This window comes from Rhinichthys klamathensis, unplaced genomic scaffold (assembly GCF_029890125.1).
Source record: "Rhinichthys klamathensis goyatoka isolate OS25496 unplaced genomic scaffold, OSU_Roscu_1.1 h1tg000049l_1, whole genome shotgun sequence".
Lineage (NCBI taxonomy): Eukaryota > Metazoa > Chordata > Actinopteri > Cypriniformes > Leuciscidae > Rhinichthys > Rhinichthys klamathensis.
This window is the reverse complement of record NW_026606595.1, coordinates 871083-898627: the sequence shown is the minus strand read 5'-3', so window position 1 is coordinate 898627 and position 27545 is coordinate 871083. Positions and strand designations below refer to the sequence as shown.

General features: G+C 40.9%; 1 protein-coding gene across 1 annotated transcript; it reads right to left on the bottom strand.

Moving 5' to 3' along the window:
* Positions 1–479: 479 nt before the first annotated feature.
* On the bottom strand, positions 480–27036 carry LOC130082714 (nuclear factor 7, ovary-like). The gene is made up of 6 exons (XM_056247570.1): positions 26414–27036; positions 17784–17879; positions 17318–17548; positions 17218–17240; positions 17018–17136; positions 480–983 (listed from the first exon to the last, which is right to left on the bottom strand). Exons 1-6 carry the CDS (start codon positions 26813–26815, stop codon positions 493–495), a joined length of 1362 nt encoding a protein of 453 aa, XP_056103545.1. The 5' UTR covers positions 26816–27036; the 3' UTR covers positions 480–492.
* Between the last annotated feature and the right edge of the window lie 509 nt (positions 27037–27545).

Below are 27545 nucleotides of genomic sequence, written 5' to 3'. Positions count from 1 at the left end.
TGAGCATGTGTAGAATTAGCCTCAGTTTCTAGAAGAAGAAACATATTATATAATTATGTGAAAATGAGCAAAGTGACAAACTTCACTGTTGTTTATTGATCTGTTAAAGCAACATGAGAGTGTGTGTGTGTGTAGTGCTGGATATCAGTCATGTGATCATCACGGCCCAATCACAGCAGCCGTACTGATACTCAGATCTACAGCACTCTTACTCATTTAACATTTTAACATTTAACATTTATTCATTTAGCTGACGCTTTTATCCAAAGCGACTTACAATTGCTATATATGTCAGAGGTCGCACGCCTCTGGGGCAACTAGGGGTTAAGTGTCTTGCTCAGGGACACATTGGTGTCTCACAGTGGATTCGAACCCAGGTCTCTCACACCAAAGGCATGTGTCTTATCCACTGCGCCATCACCACCCATGAGATATGGATTAAATATTGGGAACATGTTGAAAGCAGGAAGATCCAGATCTACAGGAGTAACTTTACTGAGTATTGACCGGTAAGATCCTCAGAGAGCCAGAATAACACCAGAAGAATGGAAAGAGTGTGTGAGTGAAGGTGGCTGTGAGTGTGTGTAGATGTGTGTTAGTTACAGGATCAGAGAACGACACCGTTCCTCCATTATAATCCAGATTCACTCTCAGACGATCAAGCTTCTGTTTAACAAGAAAAGCAGAACCTGGAGTCCATCCGTACGACACACACCAGACATCAGTGTTGAAGAAACCTCCTCCCTTCCTCTGGACTGATGCTGTAGTTACTCCAAGAGTCCAGAGTCCATTCTCTTTAACCTCCACATCCCAGCAGTGTGTTCCTGAGTTAAAACCCTCTGAACCCAGAACACAGAGATAAGAGTCAAATCTCTCTGGATTACCAGGAAGAGTTTGTTTGTTCCCGCTGAATCTCACACTGGTCAGATCATCAGACAGGACGAGACGTGGATCTGCAGTGTTTGGATCCAGAATCACAGGAGCTGATGAGACACAATCAACACATGCTTTTATTCTGATCTTCATATAATGATCAACAGTGAACCCAACACAGATTATTATGAATTATGACACTCGTCCTGTTGATCAAACTCATTTTCCTCTGATCACTGTCAGTGCTGTTATTAGTTTCACACTCGTTTATCATCAGCGTTTAACGGCATCAACTACAAACATTAAATATGGGATTCAGACATTTGTGTCCATCAAGAGAAACTGTTACTTTAGGAAAGTTATAATAATAAATCAATGAGATCTGTTGATATTTCTGCTGTAGATGAAGAACTGTAAGTGTGTGTGTGTGTGTGTGTGTGTGATGTTCAGCAGCTGATCATCTTCATTTCATTGGCTCTTATCCTCCTTACTCTCGGGCGCTACTGTAGGAGTAACAGGTCGTGTTCCCGCATGTTTTAGTTCCCAAACTCTCTAAAATGAGGATTAGCGCACCGCTAGAATAGACTGTTTATGACCGTTACCATGGAAACCTCTGGTTCCGGTTCAGTGACAGGAAGTCGCGCAAGCAAATGGAATCATGGGAGCTGGAAATAAGGTGGACAGTCTGTGTCGGTTTAAAACAGTTTATTCTGACGGTCTGTTGTGTTTGACTAACTCATTATGTTAGATTGAGAAATTATTATTATTATTCTGAGACTAAATGTTCTAATTGTAACTCCTCCTATAAACCTCCAGACTCGGTCCTGACTCCGGCTTTATCTTTTATAACGGATCAGACTTACAGTTTTCCTAAAAATGAGGATCAAAACTGTCCTTGACGGAATCTTCAAATGAGCCAAAACTGTTCAAACTCCAACTAAAAAATCATTAAATAAAAAAAATGTAAAAAATCATATTTAAACAGACATCATCCCTAAGCTGTCGCCCCAAAAACGAGCATTTAAGGGACAAACTGCATTGTTTTCCCCCCGGTGGGCGTCGCTCTGTCTCTATTAGACTCAATTAAACTGCCATTATAGCTAATATTTCATATCTATCTATCTATCTATCTATCTATCTATCTATCTATCTATCTATCTATCTATCTATCTATCTATCTATCTATCTATCTATCTATCTATCTATCTATCTATCTATCAGTCTGTCTATCTGTCTGTCTGTCTTTCTATCTCTATCTATCTATCTTTCTATCTCTATCTATCAATTCAAATTGCTTTATCTATCTATCTATCTATCTATCTATCTATCTCTATCTATCTATCTATCTATCAGTCTGTCTATCTGTCTGTCTGTCTATCTATCTGTCTATCTCTATCTATCTATCTTTCTATCTCTATCTATCTATCTATCTATCTATCTATCTATCTATCTATCTATCTATCTCTATCTATCTATCTATCTATCTATCTATCTATCAGTCTGTCTATCTGTCTGTCTGTCTATCTATCTGTCTATCTCTATATATCTGTCTGTCTGTCTGTCTGTCTGTCTGTCTATCTCTATCTATCTATCTATCTTGTAGCAACATTGAGAATGGACCAAACACGAGGGAAGCGTTCGTACATAATCAAACACAAGGGGCTGCATATTCCAAATTATCCCTGAGGCTATGAGCCAAGAAGACCTTTTGTTGCTTAACTAAAGGAAGGACGTTGTCAATGTTTTATAATTTGGCAAGAACAGATCTGAACAGATTCAGAAACAGACTGAACCATTCAGCGTCCCGAGCTAGTTTCCCCCTCATCAATTATATCCTTAAGGCTGAAAAAGTGGACTTGCATACAAAATACCCTTTGTCTTGAAGACAGCCATTGGCGAAACTAAACCCTCACGTGGTACACACCACGGATGCACAAATGCTGACCATAAGGATACCCACACACACACACACATAAGGACTTTCCTCCAATTCTCAAATACCAATAAAACTCATCCCAGAACAATTCTTGACTGACCCAGAATCAAAATCATGTAACATAACAATTATATATTGTGTTTACAACCCCTGTATGTGTCTATTCTGCTTAGATCACATCTAAGTCATGTAATTGTTTTAAATATTAGAGATACTGGAATGAAAGTGTCGTGTTTCCTATCATTATGCTCGTATGTTTTTAATTCAAAAGATGGCTCGATTGAAATCTGTGTAAAAATGTTTATGTTCTTAAAATGGAAATTATGTCTAAACTGAATCCTCTTGTTTCGAGCTGATGAGTAAGCAGACCACAGAGAACACATGATTCGCGATGAGAGAAGGGGGGGGATAGAATAGACCCCCTTCTCAAATAACCATATAGTGTCTTATTGTCCGAATTCCAAATTCCTCCAGGAGGCGGGACAAAACATTGGACTTTAAAACCTTAGACCCGAACACAGAAACTCTCTCTCTGAACGCTCTTGTGATCCTCTCTCTGGTGACTCTCTCTTGTGATGCCCGACGATGGTTATAGTAACCATGTAGACGCAGAGACAAATGACCCAAATCAAGATATGGGTTAAAACAGATTTAATTGAAGCCATCTCGTCTCACTTTTCTTTCTTTTCTTAGTTTCTTTCTTTTCCGTTAAAAGTCTCGGTTCTAAGTTAAGTGTTGCTGCAAAGTTTCGTTTTAACGTTTCAACTGCAAAACCAGCTTTCAACTTCAAAGACTTTCATTCATCCGCGCCAACACACCACGTGACTGGCTGTCCAAAGTCTATCCAGGCACACGAGAAGATCAGCCAAGCAACGGACCGGGGAACGCCTTCACACCGACAAAAGGGAATCCTCAAAAGTAAAGCAAGGACAAGCAAGTACCTCCAGACTTGAAACTGCAGGTGCATTTTAATATCAAATTGAATTACCCGCCTAAGAAACGATAAAAGGGTGAAATTAATTATTGATGGTTCGTTCAGGTCATGTCTTTTAAGTGCATATAGAAACTTGGGATCTCACCATCTAACTCCTAAAACTCATTCTTCCTCACTCTCTGTCTTTCTTCAACTTGTATGAATGCGTGTGCGTGTGTTTGTGTTAGATATTTGTTTTGTGTGTTAGCCATAGGCTTATAATCAATAAAGTATTGTTTGTATTTGAAAAGAGAAGCATTACTTGTGATATGTGCTTACCGATTTATTGTCTTGAACTTCGATCTAAGTTACCTATGCTTTGACCCTTGATTTATTTCTTAATTTAGCTGTTAGCTGGGAATTAGTCTTTCTTGGCCAAGAAGATATTGGTAACACTTTATAATAACTGCATGCTATTAATCATTTGTTAAGCATGAGTAAACAGTTAATTCATCATTTATAAAGCATTAATAGACATTAATAAGCAGTTTATAAATACAGCTATAAACGCTTTTTTCTTGATTTATAAGCATATCTATAATGCGTTTAATAATTGTATTTTCATACTTTGTTAATGATCAATTAATAATTTCTAAATGAAGTATAGCATTATTTATAAACCAGTTATTTAAGAGTTGTCAGTCATTCATAAAATCACTTAGAAAGTGTAAGTAAATGTAGTAAATACAGGTAGTTATAAAGCATTTAGTAGTGGTCAGTTAACTATTTTGTGAGCTAATCTAAAGTGAGGACTATTCATGCCTTGTAAAGCATTTATAAAGGAGATTTAAAGGCGCATCAATCTTCTAAACAGTAAAATGTAACAAACACAACACAGTGATACAGAACATAGAAATATTTAACAGCCTTTAAATCTCCTTTATAAATGCTTTACAAGGCATGAATAGTCCTCACTTTAGATGAGCTCACAAACATAGTTAACTGACCACTACTAAATGCTTTATAACTACCCGAATTAACCCTGAATTACAGCATAAATACATGTTGATAAAGCATTTATTAACACACTAAGTAACCATCACTATATGTCTGAATAATAAGATGTATGACTGTACATTTAAATAGTTTATTAATCATTTACTTACACGTTCTAAGTAATCTTATGAACCAATGAAAACTCTTAAATAACTGGTTTATAAAAAATGCAATTATTCATTTAGAAATAATAAATTGATCATTGATAAAGGATGAAAATACAATTATTAAATAAATTGTAGATATGCTTGTAAATCAAGAAGAAAGCATTTATAGCTGTATTTATAAACTGCTTATTAATGTCTATCAATGCTTTATGAATGATGAATTAACTGTTTACTCATGCTTAACTAATGATTATTAGCGTGTAGTTATTATAAAGTGTTACCGATATTATATTTCCTAGAATTAATAATTGTTTATGCTTTCCGTTCATTGGATGAACTGATAAACTGATCATACTCTTGATTTTGCTACAGTAAATTCTGAAAATAATTCAATTATTAATTATTGATCATAATCCGTTATGAATAATAATTAATTATATTTATACGTGCGTACAATCGCTACATTATTTATGGTGGAGAATGCGGGCAGTTTAACCTAAATTGTAAGCATATACCAAGTAATTTATCTTTTCATATTGTGCGGATGAGAGATCCGAACCTGCGAAAGTCTGTGTGTGACGGATGGAGAGCGCGCAGCGCGCGCCCTGTTTGAATGAATCTGCTGCTTGAGAGACGCACCCCTGAGAGAGCTGTTAATCTAGTCTGTCTGCCTCCATATATGTTATTTTTCAACTGCAGTAAAATAACCCAAGATATAAAATATCACACAACAATAAGGTGAGAATTGAGCGTGTTCCTCAATTTCTGAAATACCTTGATTATAGCTTACCGACGTCTGCGTGTTCCAGCGTCTGTCAAGGCTATACATGTGTGTGTATCAGCCAGAGAGCTTAACAAAATTATACTGCAGTAATTAAAATAACTATAGGCCTATAAGAACGATTATTCTCCTCACAGAGCGATGAGCGTGTTCCTCATCTAACGTTATATATATTTTTATCCGATTTACAGTGCGTGTTCCACTGCGACCCGTGATAAACATAGAAGCAGTTATATTTATCTGATTGTCAATGCGTGTCCCACTGCAATCCTAGTAATAAACAGCTGTTTGTCTATGTTTGCTTGTATGTTTGTGCCTGTTCAATGAATTCTCGGGTAAACACTGCGTGTGTCCGAATGTAATTGAATAAGAGTCATTTTAAAATTGTGTTCAAGTAAAGCTTGACGTGGAACTTAACCAACAGTTAACGTTAAGAACCCTGTTGTTCGTGTGCCCAGATAAACTTGCACAGAAACGATCCGCCGTCGCCATCGTTCCATCTATTATAACGCAAAGCTGTTGCTTGCTTAAAGTTAATATCACTTTTAACAAATTAAGTGAAGCCCCACATCGTAAAACCAGCTAAAGCTACGAGTGGTGTATTTTTGGTACAGTTTGAATATGATCGACTGTTACTGTACATGCATATTCTATGAACATTGTTGAAATGCGCCGACATTTCATGTAACATGCGTAACTGTTTCCTAACTGTTGCAATTCACATGTTTACCCACTAGCGTTCGTTTCGTTGCCATAGTTACGATCGTGACACGGAAGTCTTAACCAACGCTTCCGGGGGAACTCTGACCTCTCGCATGATCAGAGCCACAGTGTAAACAAACCCTTTTGGTGGCTAAGCTAGCTAGCCCTTTGCCAAGCTAACCAAAGCAGTTGTTTACAGTGAGGCCTATATGTTAACGCCTTTAGCATTATTTACGGTTATCAGTAGTATTAACCTCAATGGTTAAATAGTGTCTGTTTGAACAACGTTAAAGTGATTTAACCATTTAAACATCTTGACTTTCCACCTGTTGGTCTTTTCTTCTTTCTTATTTACCTTTCCCATATCTTACTTAACCCATATTTTCCGTGAAAAGGAAGTCGTTTGCAATTGTTAATTCCTTTACCTGCATTTTACTTGAAAAAGAAAATGCTGGTTTATGATTATTAATTGTCAAGTTCGAATTTGATTTTTTTTTTTAGGGAATTATTAAATTTAAATTCTATTTTTCTTAACAGGTAATTTCTAACGATATCTCGATTTATTTTTAATAAATCTAATTTCATAATTTCTAAATTTTTCTTTTAGATCTAATCACTTCAGGCGGTTAAGTCTTAAACTTTGAAAGTTAAGAACTTATTCCACCAACATTTTCCCTATTACAAAATATTGTTAGACTCATACTTGCTCCGTATTGTTATTGCGTGGTATCCTCCTTTGCTCATTTCTTTCAGTTGTGGTTATAAACTTAACCATTCTATTTTACTTATTCATTTACCTATTCCTTACGTTTTTTTTTGCTTGGAAGTGACACACCTGAGCCTCAAAAGGAGACATTGGTATCTCACTACGAGTTCAAATAAATCAGAGATAACCCTCTCTTACAAAGTTTTATTTGTGAATGTTTGGTTGTTTGGCAACTGTCAATTCTATACTCGTAGTTCGACAAAAGGCTCCAGCCATTTGTGGATCCAATCTCCTTCCCTCCTTCCCTTCTCACATCTTTCCTGTGCTGTCCTGCTTTACTCCATCCCATTCTTCGCACTTGTAGGGAACATACCTGGGAGAACCATCAACCGATTCAAAAGAAAGAGAAAGACAATCTTTCCAAAGAAATCATTAGGTATTTGATTTTTAATCAAACCCCTCTGTTCTCCATACTCTCCCTGCATCTGTTTACGCAATTTACAATTTGACATCTCATCCAAGATCAATTAACAGAGACAAGTGTTGAGCAACCGTCGCCTTCAAAGCATCCCTGCTGTAAGCGGTCCAACTGACGGTGTGTGGTGTCAATCCTGTCAAACTCAGAAAAGAGGTATCAGCATTATTATTGTATTATTTTTCGTTGTAAACATAAACAATAATATTGTTTACCTTTCTGGAAACAGATTCTCTTTGATAGGAAGCATTTACGAGAAAAATAATATCTCTCCTAGTTGAGAATTTTCTTTCTTGTTTTTCTTTTTTTAAATTGGTATTTAACCTCTTTCTCTCTTTTTCCCTTACTCAGTTGAGTGACGTAGTCCTCACATCACGAGCTGAAACCAGCTTTTCATTGATAGAAAATATTTATAAAAAATATTTCTCCCATTGAAAAAAAAAAAAACCCTTTACAAATTGAGATTTGTTTTAACCTTTTTCTCTCTCTTTCCCTCACTCAGTTGAGTGACGAAGTTTCCCCATCACTAGCCTACCTGCCTACACTGAGACCAACACGTAGACATTACAACATTTCACTATTAGTGTATCGTCACTGAAACGACACTTAGCTGTTCAACCACATATAGGCCTACATTCCACACAGGTCTGTGTCAGTCTCTTCACCCAGCGTGCCAACATGTCGTGGACGAAGAACCCCAGTGCCCAAAGGGACGACGTGGATGCCTGGCTCAGAGGCATTACAGACTGCCTCACACCAAAGACAATTTAACTGTTATTATTTTTAATAATAATCATAATTCTGAGAAGATTCCTGACACATGATTCAAGCCAGAACCACAACCACATGGAACTAACCAAAATAACCTGTTCCTTAAGCAATGCCTTCACAGCCCAGCTGAAACTAAGCGACAAGCACATCACCCACCTTCAGGAGGAGCTGACACGTGCCCAGAGCCGCATAGACAAGCTGGAAGTGAAAGTCCAGGACGACTTCAAGTGTCAGACCACTGAGTTCCTGAGAGAGCTGATGCACACTCAACACTGCACAGACCAGCTCAAAGCAAAAGCTCAAGACAAGCTCAAAGTGCCTGATGAAGTGGAGCAAGAAACAAAGAAACAACTTGACAAGCTCCAAGAAGCCCTTGCAGTCACTGAACGTGACAAACAAGAATTAAAGACTGTCCAAAAGCACCTGGTAAACCAACTCCAGTCTGCTGAACATCAGCTAGAGAAAGCCAAAGCTGACATTAAAGATAAGAACTCTGAAATTACTGCTCTGAAAGACCACCTGGAAAGGTGCAGCGCGGAAATGGACCATCTGACCCAACAGCGAGATGACGCCAACGACGAGCTCTACACGGTCAGAGATGAACTCCTGCACATGTTCCAACAGAAACCAGAGCCAAGAAGGGAGAGACCTCCCTCAGCATCACCCCTGCTGAGCAGAACAGAGTCCTTCATCCAAGAACTGCCATACAACGGAAGAAGTGAATGGCCACAACCCAAAACGTCACCGGCCTTCACCACAGAACTCTTCCCTGCTAACAAATGAAGAGAGCTCATCCAGGCAGACTCCAAAGCTGCACAGGGGATGACCTTTAAAGATCTCAACCAGCTGGTGAAGAATATCACTCAGTTCAACCCGAACTCCACAGAGGGTCCCGACATCCAGACCTACATCAGAGATATCAACTTCCACCTAGAGGTGAGACCACATATGACTGACAGAGACAGATTCTACCTCCTCAGATCCACATCCAGTCCAGAGGTACGAAGCTTCCTAGACAGACAACCTGCTCATGTCAAGTCAAACTACCAGCTGCTATGTGAGACACTGATTAAAGAATTCACAGGCCCAGAGTCGGAACACGGTGTGTTAATCGCTATGGAAACCAAACAAGGTCGACAAGAGACTCCCCAAGCCTACTACCACCGCTTTCGACAAGCCTACTTAGGTGCACATAACAAACCTGAACTTGAAGAGGATGTGAACTTCAAAACCCTCTTCCTGAGAAACCTGCACCCCGGATTGAGTCATCATCTTGGCATCATGGCCTGCCCAGGCACAATGACAATTCAACAGCTACGTGACCTGACACACAAGGCCTACATCAAACAAAAGATGAACTCAAAGAAAGGTTTGAAAACATCCACAGTTTCAAACTCCATCAGCCAAGACACAAGCCTTGCACTGGAAGACACCCAGTGGCATTACAATACCACAGTCCTTCGTAAGGAGCACAGAGAACGTGACTCCCATGTCGCTGACACCTACTACACTAACCGCATGGAAATGCCATGGGACCAGCCACGCTTCTCAAGTAACCCACAAGAAGGAAACCACTGGAAACCTAACTGGACATCCAAAAGCCATCAACCAAGGCATCCAAAAGCACTCCATGTGGGTACTCAACAACGAAACCCACCTTGGCACCACTCAGTTAAACACAGCACTGAGTATGCCCAAGAACCAGACAGTTTACCCTCAGAAGACACGGAGCAACTAATGAGGCAACTGAAAGTTTTCATCGGAAATGAGGTAAACATGGATGACGAACAGGATGGCGATGGAACGGAAGACCACCGTTTCATCTGATACACCTTCATAACGAACTTGACGACCACTTGCTCTACAACAACACAGAACAAAGTGGCCTCTCACAGTCAACCATTGACAAACACCCAGAGGTACCAGAAAACACCATCCTGGCTACCCATCACTCATAAAGAAACCACCAAACGAGCTCCAAACTCAAGAACCACGTGTGTGCTACAGCAACAACAGTATGCACAGAAGGTCAGAAAGTCTGTCACAACCAGAAGGCATCATCGGAGGAATGCAACAACGGAGACCAAGTTTCGCACTACATCTTCACACATCCGTGCCAAACTACCTCCCAATGTCTGCCAGAGAACTTCCTGCCTTACTGGATTGACCCCCAGCAGCTCACAGAAGAGCCCTTTTCCAAGGCAAAGATGCAACAAGCTCATCAAAGCTAAGCCATCAAGCAAAAGGGGGGGAGCAAAACAGACTGAGACAGATCTGACCATACATACATACATACATGCACTACACGACACCCCTAACATACTCGCTTACATACAGAAGTTAACCACCTCTACCGTGCAAAACATTCAACAAGTATGTTTTCCCCCACAGGTAGAAACTAACTTCAGAATCTAGCTTAACAACTTAGCTACACTTACCATAGGAAACATGGTAACTACCCATCCAACAAGTACACCTGAGAACACCTCTCATTACATCATGATACCTGACACCTTAGCTGCGCAACCGTAGTTATAAGTCATATCAGGAACACTCAACTGCGTTGTTTTGTTTTACTTCTTCCTTCCTTTCCTTTTTCTTTTATTAGGTAAAATGCCTGTCCACCCCATAAGGGTCAAGGTCACAATAATAGGATTGACACACCACTCCTATATTTGTAAGTCACCTTAAAACGAATGTGAGCCAGAGAACTCCCTGCATCATTCGTATCACAAATTGAAAGGTAAATTGGTCTAAACCTAGAACAATTTAGAAGAGAATAAAACAAACAAATCAAATTTAGTCACAAAGTTGATCAATCACCGTACCAAAACAAAATAGAATAACGGTCCTAAAATTGAACTAAACTTTATTCAACGTGATTGACTAAATTGAGAGAGTGAACCTGTTTAGGCCTAGGTAATCTAATGCCCTGCACCAGTAAAGTGACCAGTCATGGAGGTGTTGTCTTGTTGTTTGCTGTGTGTGTTTGCTTCCTCTACCCGTTTCTCCAGCGTTCAATGATGTCTTCTCCTCAACCCATCATCGACCGAAGGGGGGATATGTAGCAACATTGAGAATGGACCAAACACGAGGGAAGCGTTCGTACATAATCAAACACAAGGGGCTGCATATTCCAAATTATCCCTGAGGCTATGAGCCAAGAAGACCTTTTGTTGCTTAACCCTCTGGGGACCAGAAACGCGCCGGCGCGTTTTGCTCGTTTTTTTTCACATAGCAGAAAAATAGACTTAAAGTACTACCATCATTTCTGTTCATATAGAGTTAAGAAATATGAGAAAATAATCTGTTAAATGTCTACTTTTTTATGTGCCCACATACAATCGAAATAAAATATTGTGCTTTTGTAAAATAAAGAAAATAAACAGGGTGTGCGTTCTGCCTCTCGGTCACCGTGAACTTTTTTTCTGGAGCACGTCTCTAATCTTCAACACAACTCAGCTAATACTATTCACCCAGCCATAAGCAATATATCTTTTAAATCATTTGAGTTTGTACTTTTAAATGATCCGATTCAAAACTAAAATTATTATTCTCCGTTTATGTCATCTATATAAAAAGAGAGACGTGTCAGCCCATCTCATTATCGTTCTCTCAGCTGATTATCTGTGGTAATGTGACACGCCTACGGAGAGCACGCGCTATTCAAACGCAAATATGTGAAGCAACACATTGAGACGCGTTAACGCCCATGAACTCTGAAAACACACATTATTTTTTAGTCAGATTAATCTACTGTCGTCTTGCGCGGCTATATGTGGAACAATCCTGGGACATTTACCACTGGGTTATTTTCACTTCGAGGATGAACAGATTCAGCTGAGAAGTAAGTGTTTTTTGCAAGTGCTTTGTTCTAATCGCGATATAGAATAACGTAGTGTCTGTAAACGGAAAAATAGCATACTGTTAAATGTGAATCATGTTTGTGTCACACAGTTTGTGTGTGTGTGTGTGAATGAATGAATGAACGCACAGATACGCACTGTTACAGACTAAATAACAGACAACATTTCGTTGACTCGTTTTGGATAAAGTTTTTACTCTAAAATAGACATCAAATAAGCTTTTTTAGGAGTTTCTGCTCATATGTTAAATATATAGTATGTTTTGTCAATAAACTAATCAACTAAGATGTTATAGTGTTTGTTCAAGCTATATCAAAATAATGAATCCTCAACTTTGAAATATGTATGATCAAACTAAGACATTTATGGAGAAAGACAATTTTCTTTTCAAGATGTTTCCAACTCTAACTTTGAACTGAAATAAAACCATGTCTATATGGTGAAGGGTGTGTGATAGAAGTGTCCAGACGTATGCACCCTGTATTTTCCTTATAATATCCAAACAATCTAAAAGCCATTCTTTTTTAAATCTCCTCATTCTTTGTGCGAGGCTCCTGTAATGATATGGCCTGATAGCACCTAATAGGGCCATTATGGGAGGGTCTTTGTCTTTCTCAGGTGTGGAATGCCATACATATTAATGAGAGATCAAGCCTCCTGCATAAAGCTTTCTCAAACAAAACACGTCATTAAAAATGTAAAAGACTTTATTGACTTATCTGAATGAGTAGTCAGGATGATTCTCACATAGTTTTGGAGCAAATATTCTAGGCTATGTGATACAATTTTCAAAAGTCTTGTGAAGAAATAATCAATATGTGTTTTGTGGTCTTATTTCAGCAACTTTCATTTTTATTTTTTTCAATAACCACGCATAAACATTATTCTATTAAAAATACAAACATGTACATACATGTTGCTCAGATCTCATGGCAGTTTGTGCTATATAGAGTGAATTTACACCTTTGCCATTAACATGTTTATAAATAACTGAAAAAAGCACAAATGTCAGTGCATGTCAAAACATCCCAAGGGCCCCAAAAACACTCTGGTCCCCAGAGGGTTAACTAAAGGAAGGACGTTGTCAATGTTTTATAATTTGGCAAGAACAGATCTGAACAGATTCAGAAACAGACTGAACCATTCAGCGTCCCGAGCTAGTTTTCCCCTCATCAATTATATCCTTAAGGCTGAAAAAGTGGACTTGCATACAAAATACCCTTTGTCTTGAAGACAGCCATTGGCGAAACTAAACCCTCACGTGGTACACACCACGGATGCACAAATGCTGACCATAAGGATACCCACACACACACACACACATAAGGACTTTCCTCCAATTCTCCAATACCAATAAAACTCATCCCAGAACAATTCTTGACTGACCCAGAATCAAAATCATGTAACATAACAATTATATATTGTGTTTACAACCCCTGTATGTGTCTATTCTGCTTAGATCACATCTAAGTCATGTAATTGTTTTAAATATTAGAGATACTGGAATGAAAGTGTCGTGTTTCCTATCATTATGCTCGTATGTTTTTAATTCAAAAGATGGCTCGATTGAAATCTGTGTAAAAATGTTTATGTTCTTAAAATGGAAATTATGTCTAAACTGAATCCTCTTGTTTCGAGCTGATGAGTAAGCAGACCACAGAGAGCACATGATTCGCGATGAGAGAAGGGGGGGGGATAGAATAGACCCCCTTCTCAAATAACCATATTGGGCCCTATTTTAACGATCTGAAACGCAAGTGTCAAAGCGCAAAGCGCAAGTAACTTTGTGGGCGGATCCCGGCGCTGTTGCTATTTTCCCGGCGGGATAAATGCCTCTTGCGCCTGGCGCAAATCTAAAAGAGGTTGGCCTGAAGTAGCTTCATTATTCATAGGTGTGGTTTGGGCGTAACGTGGAATAAACCAATCAGAGCGTCATCTCACATTCCCTTTAAGAGCAGGTGCGCATGTTGCATGGCGGATTGCTATTATAACGGCGGATTTACCAGGCGCGCGTCAGCAGCGGTTCACAGCCGAGGAGACCGACGTTCTTGTCAGGACCGTGAAAGACAGAGAAGTGACGTTGTATTGCGTGTTTTGCGTGCACCTGTAAACTATGGCATAAACCCTCATGCAGTAACACCCTCAGACGGCACTGTTTATTGACTGTCTGAAGTAGGCTAGAATGCATGCAGAAATAACAAGAAATTCAACGTTCAAATCAGACTTATCTATCTATTTATCTCTCTATCTCTCTATCTATCATCTATCTATCTATCTATCTATCTATCTATCTATCTATCTATCTATCTATCTATCTATCTATCGTGGGTGGGTTTCTCCCATCCCCATACAAATCAGCGTCGGTTAAAGAGGCGTGGGAGGAAAAAAACTAAATTTTCATGGACACCACAATGATTTCCCTCATGTGTTAATATTTTTCCTTGTTATAATGTATGATTTGCAAAAATAAAAACTGCTGCATCTGTGTTGATGAGAGAATCAAGGTGTATGCGCGTTGTGCACCCGCTACATTATGGCCAAGCATGCGCGCTTAAAATAGCATAATGAACAACGCGCAACGCGCCACTGACTTTAGACTAGTTTTTTTCTGGTCAGTGGCGCAATTGTTTTATAGAACAGCAAAATAGCATGAGGGAAAGTTTGCGCCGGAACACGCCTCCTCTTTGCGCTGAACCGCCCCGGGGAGCGCAAGTGTATTTCTTAGTTAACCGACGTGTGTCTGTGGAGGGAAAAGTCCGCTTTGCGCGGGTGCAAAATAGGAATGATACATGCGTCAGTGAACAAAGTCATTTGCGCCGAGTGCAAGATAGAGCCCATAGTGTCTTATTGTCCGAATTCCAAATTCCTCCAGGAGGCGGGACAAAACATTGGACTTTAAAACCTTAGACCCGAACACAGAAACTCTCTCTCTGAACGCTCTTGTGATCCTCTCTCTGGTGACTCTCTCTTGTGATGCCCGACGATGGTTATAGTAACCATGTAGACGCAGAGACAAATTACCCAAATCAAGATATGGGTTAAAACAGATTTAATTGAAGCCATCTCGTCTCACTTTTCTTTCTTTTCTTAGTTTCTTTCTTTTCCGTTAAAAGTCTCGGTTCTAAGTTAAGTGTTGCTGCAAAGTTTCGTTTTAACGTTTCAACTGCAAAACCAGCTTTCAACTTCAAAGACTTTCATTCATCCGCGCCAACACACCACGTGACTGGCTGTCCAAAGTCTATCCAGGCACACGAGAAGATCAGCCAAGCAACGGACCGGGGAACGCCTTCACACCGACAAAAGGGAATCCTCAAAAGTAAAGCAAGGACAAGCAAGTACCTCCAGACTTGAAACTGCAGGTGCATTTTAATATCAAATTGAATTACCCGCCTAAGAAACGATAAAAGGGTGAAATTAATTATTGATGGTTCGTTCAGGTCATGTCTTTTAAGTGCATATAGAAACTTGGGATCTCACCATCTAACTCCTAAAACTCATTCTTCCTCACTCTCTGTCTTTCTTCAACTTGTATGAATGCGTGTGCGTGTGTTTGTGTTAGATATTTGTTTTGTGTGTTAGCCATAGGCTTATAATCAATAAAGTATTGTTTGTATTTGAAAAGAGAAGCATTACTTGTGATATGTGCTTACCGATTTATTGTCTTGAACTTCGATCTAAGTTACCTATGCTTTGACCCTTGATTTATTTCTTAATTTAGCTGTTAGCTGGGAATTAGTCTTTCTTGGCCAAGAAGATATTATATTTCCTAGAATTAATAATTGTTTATGCTTTCCGTTCATTGGATGAACTGATAAACTGATCATACTCTTGATTTTGCTACAGTAAATTCTGAAAATAATTCAATTATTAATTATTGATCATAATCCGTTATGAATAATAATTAATTATATTTATACGTGCGTACAATCGCTACAATCTCTATCTATCTATCTATCTATCTATCTATCTATCTATCTATCTATCTATCTATCTATCTATCTATCTATCAGTCTGTCTATCTGTCTGTCTGTCTATCTATCTGTCTATCTCTATCTATCTGTCTGTCTGTCTGTCTGTCTATCTCTATCTATCTATCTTTCTATCTCTATCTATCTATCTATCTTTCTATCTATCTCTATCTATCTATCTATCTATCTATCTATCTATCTATCTATCTATCTATCAGTCTGTCTATCTGTCTGTCTGTCTATCAATCTGTCTATCTCTATCTATCTGTCTGTGTCTGTCTGTCTGTCTGTCTATCTCTATCTATCTATCTTTCTATCTCTATCTATCTATCTATCTATCTTTCTATCTCTATCTATCTATCTATCTATCTATCTATCTATCTCTGTCTATCTATCTATCTATCTATCTATCTATCTATCTATCTATCTATCTATCTATCTATCTATCTATCTATCAGTCTGTCTATCTGTCTGTCTGTCTATCTCTATCTATCTATATTTCTATCTCTATCTATCTATCTATCTATCTATCTATCTATCTATCTATCTCTATCTATCTATCTATCTATCTATCTATCTATCTATCTATCTATCTATCTATCTATCTATCAGTCTGTCTATCTGTCTGTCTGTCTATCTATCTGTCTGTCTATCTCTATCTATCTGTCTGTCTGTCTGTCTGTCTGTCTATCTCTATCTATCTATCTTTCTATCTCTATCTATCTATCTATCTATCTTTCTATCTATCTATCTATCTATCTATCTATCTATCTATCTATCTATCTATCTATCTATCTATCTATCTATCTATCAGTTTGTGTCATGAAGAGCCTTTATCTCAGATCTCCTGCAGTCAGACTCACTGTTTTGGACGATGTCCTGCATCTTCTTCCAGACTCTGAACGGCAGGTTGCCCAAGTATCGCGGCACATGAATCAAAGCTCCAGAAGCCATCTGTGGATCCGGCCGTGAGCTCTGGACTCTGGAAGAACATTCAGGAGTCAGAACTGCAGTGGCTTTGGATCAGAACCAGAGAGACCAGAGACAGGAGCAGATCACTCACCTTTCCATTGAGACTGGAAACTCCTGCAGAACAAACACACCATTTATCATCAAGAACTCAATCAATCAACCAATGATCAACCAATGATCTGAAATCAGACCTTCAGAAAGCAGACGTCATTGGCTTTCATCATCTCCTCCATGTCTTTGAGTGTGTGTGAAAGAGCTGAGATGTGTGTGTTCATCTCCTCCAGCTTCTCCTTCATCCTCTGCTTCTTCTGCTCCTCTTCCTCCCTCAGTGCAGTGACTGTAGCTTCTTCTTCATCTCTGAGAAACTGATGAAGCTTCTCAAACTGCTGTTTAATCTGACGCTCTGTGTGCTCAGCTTGAGCCTGAAATCACATCACATTCACTTCAATCATCTCAACCGACACACATCAACACTTCACATCATTCATATCAGAGATATACTCGATACCCGACACATAACGGATCCAGAAGCAGATTAATGCTCGTCATTTACAGAAATAAGCAACTGGAATCCATTATATTAAATATATCAGATCATAACTGTATACAGTGATCCTACAGCTGTAATGAAGATAACTCCTGATTCTGGTTCCTCACCTTGATGTGTTGAACTGTTTTCTCAAACTCTCCTTTAATGTTTTCTTTGTGTTTCAGTTTCTCTTGTAAGGACTTCAGTGCTGTATTGAACTCCTCCTAGAATTGGACCAAAAATAGAGAGAAGAAGACAATACAGTGATATAATCAATGATCGAAATAATATTTGCCCTCATCCTGATTTCTTCTATTTTTGTGCATATTTCATACTAAATTGATTCAGAAATTAAAACCATAAAACAAAGGCAACTTGAGAAAACACAAAGTAAAGTTTGTAAAAGACAATGTTATTTATTGAAGCTAAACGTTATCCAATACCAACAAGGCCTGAGTGAACATGTATTTGTCCCCGTAGTTACTAATTCCTCAAATATATGAAATGTATTTATACTGTGGTTGAGCTGGACTAAACACAACCAGTCCTGATTACTGCAGTCATGTTCAATCAAACCAACACTGAAATAGGCCTTTTTCAACAGCATGAAGTTGGTTAACAGGTCTTAAAGTGCCTTATTATGCTTTTTCAACATTCCCCTTCATGTAGAGTGCAATACGGCTGTTAGTGAATGTAAATGTTCTACAAAGTTGTAAAGTGGAAAGTGCATGATAAAAGCTGTAGCTGTTCATGTTCGTGTTGTGTACATGTCGAGAAGACCCTGTTTTCTGCGCTGGAAAAGCAAACTCTCTTTTAAACACTTCCAAGGGATGAGGATGGTGGTTATAATGAGCACAGCGATACAACAGCAGTTTAACCTTCTGACGACTGCTTCTCAAATCTCTGTGAGGCCTAAATGAGATTGACAAAACACTTATCCATTAAAGATGAAACCGTACCCACTTTATTTGGACCAACTCCTCAGAATCACATTATTGATGTATATATTTTCTACTGGGTGTTCAGAATACATAGCTTTGTGTTTAATATTGTGTAAGTTTCCGGTTAATCGTCTAACTCCCGTTATTACTGTCTTACTGAAATACTTCTGCTAATCAGCTGTGGGCCACTATTACATAAAACTGTGTCTATTAATGCGGACTGTCTGTCGTTCTTACTACTTTGAGTAAAAATAAAGGATAGAGCAAGATTTGTTTTACAAACTGTAATGTTACATCAGTCATTCTCGTTAGTACGCTGTTTTTGATACAGTTAATGATACAGTTCCTGCATGTGCACTGCAATAAATTAGAAATATACATATACACTTGTTAATGCTGATGGTGAGTGTAACACAGTTCGTTGTTATGGGAAGAAGGAGGCGGGAACCGGCGAACGTTCAAACAAACTTTAATAAAAATGAAAAGTAAAGACGACCTCACGGACGACTGCTGTCACGTATAGACCTTATGTAGCCCCGCCCCTTTTCAGCGCTGCGCTCGTTGTCTTTTGACTTCCGGTCTGTATTTCCACAGCGATCTTGCATAGGTATGAATGAACTGCTCGTAAAAAAGTTCCCGGTCGACATTTGTTGAGACATCTGCTTTACAATGCTCATGATAACTTTTGTTAACTCTACAATAAGTAAATCCACTTCACCAGCTTATTACTCCTGGACAGCGATGCCATAGAAATATACAGAGCGACCGCAAAAACAGAAGTTCAAAGACAATATTCTAAAGATGGCGGCGCCCACATTTCTCTGGTGCATAAGGTCTATAACAAAATAAAGCACAACATAAATCCAGGCCTGGCCTCTCTCATCCTTCACTGTCGTCGCTCCTGCTTTATGCTTTGCTCCTCCGTGAGAGACACGAGACCGGTGCGTCGCGCAGGAGTCGCTCATCAGCAATCACGCCGTTCTCCCCCGGCCCTCGGCCTCGTCCTGCTCGCCACGGTGAGGAACTACAGCTGCAACATCTCATAATGTTCCTCAAACTGAGAAGCGGATCACTGAGAAACGTCCCGCTCGAGCCGTCCTTGCGTTGGATAACTAGTTCTTTCGATGTTTCATTGAAACGTGGGGCAAGCATGTTAATTGGGTGTGTGAAAGACTTCACCAGAGATTGTATTTTTTACGAAGATTGTGGTTTTATGGAGTTGATAGGAAAATGATGTTCCTTTTTTATGTTCCTGTAGTCTGCACTACAGAAAGTGTGATCAGATATGGTCTGTCCACTTGTTACGGTGATCTTTCTGTAAAATCAAAATCAAAGATACTATATATTGTTCAAACTTCGATGAAAATGATTGGACTGAAAGACTATCCCAGTATTCAGACTCTGTATGAGCAATGCGCATTAAATTAGGCAAAAATTATTTTAAGCGCCCCGTCTCATGTACTCTACCGCTCTTATGAACTCCTACCATCTGGAACTCTTCCTTATAAATGGAACAGGTTCAAAAACTATTTTGTAATGGTATCAATTAGACTGTTGAACATGAATTAGTGAAGTCTATTTATTTTTATGTGTATGATGTGTATGAATATTTTGTGTAATTTTTTAATATCAGATTTTAGCGAAGTGCTGGCTATGGAGTCTATTCTAAATTTCCCTATCAGGGACAATAAAGTATATTTCATTTCATCATTGGACTTGCGCTCGGATTGATATGATAAAATCGACGTCATCGTAATTGTCTTCACAGTGTATACAATCGCTGAGCTTTAGGAACCGCTGGACAGAGTTGATGTTCATTTATAATTTGTAATCGGCGTGTAGATAAGCGTTGTATTCTGTGTAATCAGAACAATCACAACACACTGGGCAGACTACTCTGCTCTGATTGGTCAGATGGCCCAGTCTGTTGTGATTGGTCTACTCTGCTCTGATTGGTCAGATGGCCCAGTCTGCTGTGATTGGTCTACTCTGCTCTGATTGGTCAGATGGCCCAGTCTGTTGTGATTGGTCTACTCTGCTCTGATTGGTCAGATGGCCCAGTCTGTTGTGATTGGTCTACTCTGCTCTGATTGGTCAGATGGCCCAGTCTGCTGTGATTGGTCTACTCTGTTCTGATTGGTCAGATGGCCCAGTCTGTTGTGATTGGTCTACTCTGGTCTGATTGGTCAGATGGCCCAGTCTGCTGTGATTGGTCTACTCTGCTCTGATTGGTCAGATGACCCAGTCTGTTGTGATTGGTCTACTCTGCTCTGATTGGTCAGATGGCTCAGTCTGTTGTGATTGGTCTACTCTGGTCTGATTGGTCAGATGGCTCAGTCTGTTGTGATTGGTCTACTCTGCTCTGATTGGTCAGGTGGCCCAGTCTGCTGTGATTGGTCTACTCTGTTCTGATTGGTCAGATGGCTCAGTCTGTTGTGATTGGTCTACTCTGCTCTGATTGGTCAGGTGGCCCAGTCTGTTGTGATTGGTCTACTCTGCTCTGATTGGTCAGATGGCTCAGTCTGTTGTGATTGGTCTACTCTGGTCTGATTGGTCAGGTGGCCCAGTCTGCTGTGATTGGTCTACTCTGCTCTGATTGGTCAGATGGCTCAGTCTGTTGTGATTGGTCTACTCTGCTCTGATTGGTCAGATGGCTCAGTCTGCTGTGATTGGTCTACTCTGCTCTGATTGGTCAGATGGCTCAGTCTGTTGTGATTGGTCTACTCTGGTCTGATTGGTCAGATGGCTCAGTCTGTTGTGATTGGTCTACTCTGCTCTGATTGGTCAGATGGCTCAGTCTGTTGTGATTGGTCTACTCTGGTCTGATTGGTCAGGTGGCCCAGTCTGCTGTGATTGGTCTACTCTGTTCTGATTGGTCAGGTGGCCCAGTCTGTTGTGATTGGTCTACTCTGTTCTGATTGGTCAGATGGCCCAGTCTGTTGTGATTGGTCTACTCTGCTCTGATTGGTCAGGTGGCCGAGTCTGTTGTGATTGGTCTACTCTGTTCTGATTGGTCAGATGGCCCAGTCTGTTGTGATTGGTCTACTCTGCTCTGATTGGTCAGATGGCCCAGTCTGTTGTGATTGGTCTACTCTGTTCTGATTGGTCAGATGGCCCAGTCTGTTGTGATTGGTTTACTCTGCTCTGATTGGTCAGATGGCCCAGTCTGTTGTGATTGGTCTACTCTGCTCTGATTGGTCAGGTGGCCCAGTCTGTTGTGATTGGTCTACTCTGTTCTGATTGGTCAGATGGCCCGGTCTGCAGTGATTGGTCTACTCTGCTCTGATTGGTCAGATGACCCAGTCTGTTGTGATTGGTCTACTCTGCTCTGATTGGTCAGATGACTTAGTCTGTTGTGATTGGTCTACTCTGCTCTGATTGGTCAGATGACTCAGTCTGTTGTGATTGGTCTACTCTGCTCTGATTGGTCAGATGGCCCAGTCTGCTGTGATTGGTCTACTCTGCTCTGATTGGTCAGATGACCCAGTCTGTTGTGATTGGTCTACTTTGCTCTGATTGGTCAGATGACTCAGTCTGTTGTGATTGGTCTACTCTGCTCTGATTGGTCAGATGGCCCAGTCTGCTGTGATTGGTCTACTCTGCTCTGATTGGTCAGATGGCCCAGTCTGTTGTGATTGGTCTGCTCTGCTCTGATTGGTCAGATGGCTCAGTCTGCTGTGATTGGTCTACTCTGCTCTGATTGGTCAGATGGCCCAGTCTGTTGTGATTGGTCTACTCTGCTCTGATTGGTCAGATGACCCAGTCTGTTGTGATTGGTCTACTCTGTTTTGATTGGTCAGATGGCCCAGTCTGCTGTGATTGGTCTACTCTGCTCTGATTGGTCAGGTGGCCCAGTCTGTTGTGATTGGTCTGCTCTGCTCTGATTGGTCAGATGGCCCAGTCTGCTGTGATTGGTCTACTCTGCTCTGATTGGTCAGATGGCCCAGTCTGTTGTGATTGGTCTACTCTGCTCTGATTGGTCAGGTGGCCCAGTCTGTTGTGATTGGTCTACTCTGTTCTGATTGGTCAGATGGCCCGGTCTGCAGTGAATGGTCTACTCTGCTCTGATTGGTCAGATGACCCAGTCTGTTGTGATTGGTCTACTCTGCTCTGATTGGTCAGATGACCCAGTCTGCTGTGATTGGTCTACTCTGCTCTGATTGGTCAGATGGCCCAGTCTGTTGTGATTGGTCTACTCTGCTCTGATTGGTCAGATGGCCCAGTCTGCTGTGATTGGTCTACTCTGCTCTGATTGGTCAGATGACCCAGTCTGTTGTGATTGATCTACTCTGCTCTGATTGGTCAGATGGCCCAGTCTGCTGTGATTGGTCTACTCTGCTCTGATTGGTCAGATGACCCAGTCTGTTGTGATTGGTCTACTCTGCTCTGTTTGGTCAGATGGCCCAGTCTGCTGTGATTGGTCTACTCTGCTCTGATTGGTCAGATGGCCCAGTTTGTTGTGATTGGTCTACTCTGCTCTGATTGGTCAGATGGCCCAGTCTGCTGTGATTGGTCTACTCTGCTCTGATTGGTCAGATGACCCAGTCTGTTGTGATTGATCTACTCTGCTCTGATTGGTCAGATGGCCCAGTCTTCTGTGATTGGTCTACTCTGCTCTGATTGGTCAGATGGCCCGGTCTGCAGTGATTGGTCTACTCTGCTCTGATTGGTCAGATGACCCAGTCTGTTGTGATTGGTCTACTCTGCTCTGATTGGTCAGATGGCCCAGTCTGCTGTGATTGGTCTACTCTGCTCTGATTGGTCAGATGGCCCAGTCTGCTGTGATTGGTCTACTCTGCTCTGATTGGTCAGATGGCCCAGTCTTCTGTGATTGGTCTACTCTGCTCTGATTGGTCAGATGGCCCAGTCTGTTGTGATTGGTCTACTCTGCTCTCATTGGTCAGATGGCCCAGTCTGTTGTGATTGGTCTACTCTGCTCTGATTGGTCAGATGGCCCAGTCTGCTGTGATTGGTCTACTCTGCTCTGATTGGTCAGATGGCCCAGTCTGCTGTGATTGGTCTACTCTGCTCTGATTGGTCAGATGGCCCAGTCTGCTGTGATTGGTCTACTCTGCTCTGATTGGTCAGATGGCCCGGTCTGCAGTGATTGGTCTACTCTGCTCTGATTGGTCAGATGGCCCAGTCTGCTGTGATTGGTCTACTCTGCTCTGATTGGCCAGATGGCCCAGTCTGTTGTGATTGGTCTACTCTGCTCTGATTGGTCAGATGGCCCAGTCTGTTGTAATTGGTCTACTCTGCTCTGATTGGTCCGATGGCCCAGTCTGTTTAATTGGTCTACTCTGCTCTGATTGGTCAGATGACCCAGTCTGTTGTGATTGGTCTACTCTGCTCTGATTGGTCAGATGGATCAGTCTGCTGTGATTGGTCTACTCTGCTCTGATTGGTCAGATGGCCCAGTCTGCTGTGATTGGTCTACTCTGCTCTGATTGGTCAGATGGCCCAGTCTGTTGTAATTGGTCTACTCTGCTCTGATTGGTCAGATGGCCCAGTCTGTTGTGATTGGTCTACTCTGCTCTGATTGGTCAGATGGCCCAGTCTGCTGTGATTGGTCTACTCTGCTCTGATTGGCCAGATGGCCCAGTCTGTTGTGATTGGTCTACTCTGCTCTGATTGGTCAGATGGCCCAGTCTGTTGTAATTGGTCTACTCTGCTCTGATTGGTCCGATGGCCCAGTCTGTTTAATTGGTCTACTCTGCTCTGATTGGTCAGATGACCCAGTCTGTTGTGATTGGTCTACTCTGCTCTGATTGGTCAGATGGCTCAGTCTGCTGTGATTGGTCTACTCTGCTCCGATTGGTCAGATGGCTCAGTCTGTTTTAATTGGTCTACTCTGCTCTGATTGGTCAGATGGCCCAGTCTGTTTAATTGGTCTACTCTGCTCTGATTGGTCAGATGACCCAGTCTGTTTAATTGGTCTACTCTGCTCTGATTGGTCAGATGACCCAGTCTGTTGTGATTGGTCTACTCTGCTCTGATTGGTCAGATGGCTCAGTCTGCTGTGATTGGTCTACTCTGCTCTGATTGGTCAGATGGCTCAGTCTGTTTTAATTGGTCTACTCTGCTCTGATTGGTCAGATGGCTCAGTCTGTTGTGATTGGTCTACTCTGCTCTGATTGGTCAGATGGCCCAGTCTGCTGTGATTGGTCTACTCTGCTCTGATTGGTCAGATGGCTCAGTCTGTTGTGATTGGTCTACTCTGCTCTGATTGGTCAGATGGCTCAGTCTGCTGTGATTGGTCTACTCTGCTCTGATTGGTCAGATGGCTCAGTCTGTTTTAATTGGTCTACTCTGCTCTGATTGGTCAGATGGCTCAGTCTGTTGTGATTGGTCTACTCTGCTCTGATTGGTCAGATGGCCCAGTCTGTTGTGATTGGTCTACTCTGCTCTGATTGGCCAGATGGCCCGTCCTGCTGTGATTGGTCTACTCTGCTCTGATTGGCCAGATGGCCCAGTCTGCAGTGATTGGTCTACTCTGCTCTGATTGGTCAGATGGCCCGTCCTGCTGTGATTGGTCTACTCTGCTCTGATTGGCCAGATGGCCCAGTCTGCAGTGATTGGTCTACTCTGCTCTGATTGGCCAGATGGCCCAGTCTGTTGTGATTGGTCTACTCTGCTCTGATTGGTCAGATGGCCCGTCCTGCTGTGATTGGTCTACTCTGCTCTGATTGGCCAGATGGCCCAGTCTGCAGTGATTGGTCTACTCTGCTCTGATTGGCCAGATGGCCCAGTCTGTTGTGATTGGTCTACTCTGCTCTGATTGGTCAGATGGCCCGTCCTGCTGTGATTGGTCTACTCTGCTCTGATTGGTCAGATGGCCCAGTCTGTTGTGATTGGTCTACTCTGCTCTGATTGGTCAGATGGCCCGTCCTGCTGTGATTGGTCTACTCTGCTCTGATTGGTCAGATGGCCCAGTCTGCAGTGATTGGTCTACTCTGCTCTGATTGGCCAGATGGTCCAATCACAGCAGACTGGGCCATCTGACCAATCAATAAAGAGTAGGCTTTTGCATTTTTCTGCTTTTCAGAAAATCCTAACGGAGAATCTCAGATCTTCAGTCTGTAAGTTAAAGCAAGAAAATGATTCAAAGCACAGGAGTAAATCCACCTCTGAACGGCTCGAGAAAGCACAGTTAAAGTTTTGGAGTGTCCTCGTCAAAGTCTTGACTTGAGCCCAATTGAGATGATGTGCTAGGACCTTAAACAGGCAGTTCATGCTTGAAAACCCTCCATTGTGGCTGAACTAAAGCAGTTCTGCAGAGATGATCCACCACAGCGCTGTGAAAGACTGATCTCCAGTTATCACAAGCGTTCGGCTGTTACAGCTGCCAGAGGGGGTGATTAGTTTTTCACATGGGTGATAGGTGTTGAAAACTGTGTTCTTGGTTTACTCAGTTTGCCTTTGTTTTATGTTGTATTTTGTTTTAAGATGTAAAGTATGTATTAGTATGAGACACAAAAACAGAAGAAATGAGGATGGGGCAAATACTTTTTCACAGCACAGTAAATGTCATATAAAGCTGAGTAAAATGGCAGAGAGAAATATTGCATTAATGTAATATTTGTGTTTATGCCTAAGTATTGTTAGTTACAAATCAAAGTAAAGGAAAGTCGTAAAAGAGAGTCATGGCCTAATGATTAAAGAGTCAGACTGGTTACCTGAAGGTTGCAGGTTTGATTTTTAATACTGGCTGTGTGTGTGTGTGTGTGTGTGTGTGTGTGTGTACTACTCACTGAATGTGTGTGCACTAATTCACTTTAACTTTCACTGACATGTGACACAAGAGACATTTGTCTTACCTTATATGATGAAACCACTTCACTGATGGGTCTGACTGTGTGATTGACGTGTTTCTGTGAAGTAAAGCACACTAAACACACAGGCTGTTTGTCCTCCAGGCAGAAGAGTTTGAGTTTCTCACTGTGTAAACTGCAGATCTCCTCAGATCCTGATGAACGCGTCTCATTTCTCTCCGTCAGGATTGACTCACACAAGTTTTTTAACGCCAGATCATATGGAGGATTTTGTTTTGAGGATCTTCTCCTGCAGACAGGACACTCCTGAGTTTTCTTGGTTCTCCAGAACTGTTGAAGACACTCTTTACAGACACTGTGACTACATGATAAAACAACAGGAGCCTTGAAGATGTCACAGCACACGGGACAAGAAAGCTCTTCTGCAGACACATTTAGTGAAGCCATTTTCACAGTTTGAGCTCCAGCAACATAAACTTTACTTTCACTTTCTGAACGACGGGTTTAAGAATGAATCACCTTGAGAATCACAACGATCTGCTCTCTGTTCAGAAACAAATGTCTCTAAAATCCTTCCTGAAAGTGTTTGTCTTCATTCTGCACTGATCGCTGCTTCTTTAATTATTGCTTTTGTCGAGAGAGAAGAGAGTCAGCATGACAGAAAAGAGAAATAATAAGTCAGTCTCTTCCTGGTAAGTGTTGTAAGAGGGTGTGTTCATGAGGGAGGAGTTTATGATCACCTTTGGTTCAAAGAACAACATCAGGATTTCTTCAGGTTAAATTTTAACAAAACTTTAATTTAAACTTTCTCAGGTATAATGCTATAAAACCTTTAATAAAACACTAAAGAATAATGAAAAAACACAAATATTGACAATAATAATACTCAAAGACACTTTATTTGTGTGTTTTATTTATTGCTCTTTATTTGTATAAGTATCCAATGACTTATCTGAGTTTTGTGTTTAATAAATACTTTTGTTATTTAATCCATTTTGTAACTCTTCATCATCCTCATTGGACTAAAATGTTACATGTCAATTCACAGCTGCTCTTGCTTAGCAGTTTTAGTAACAATAACAGGAGAAGACATTACTCAGCGTGTTTGTTGACTAATCTACTCACCACAGTTGTTTGATAGACTCGTAAAAGGCTCGAGCGCGCGAGAGAGAAAAAA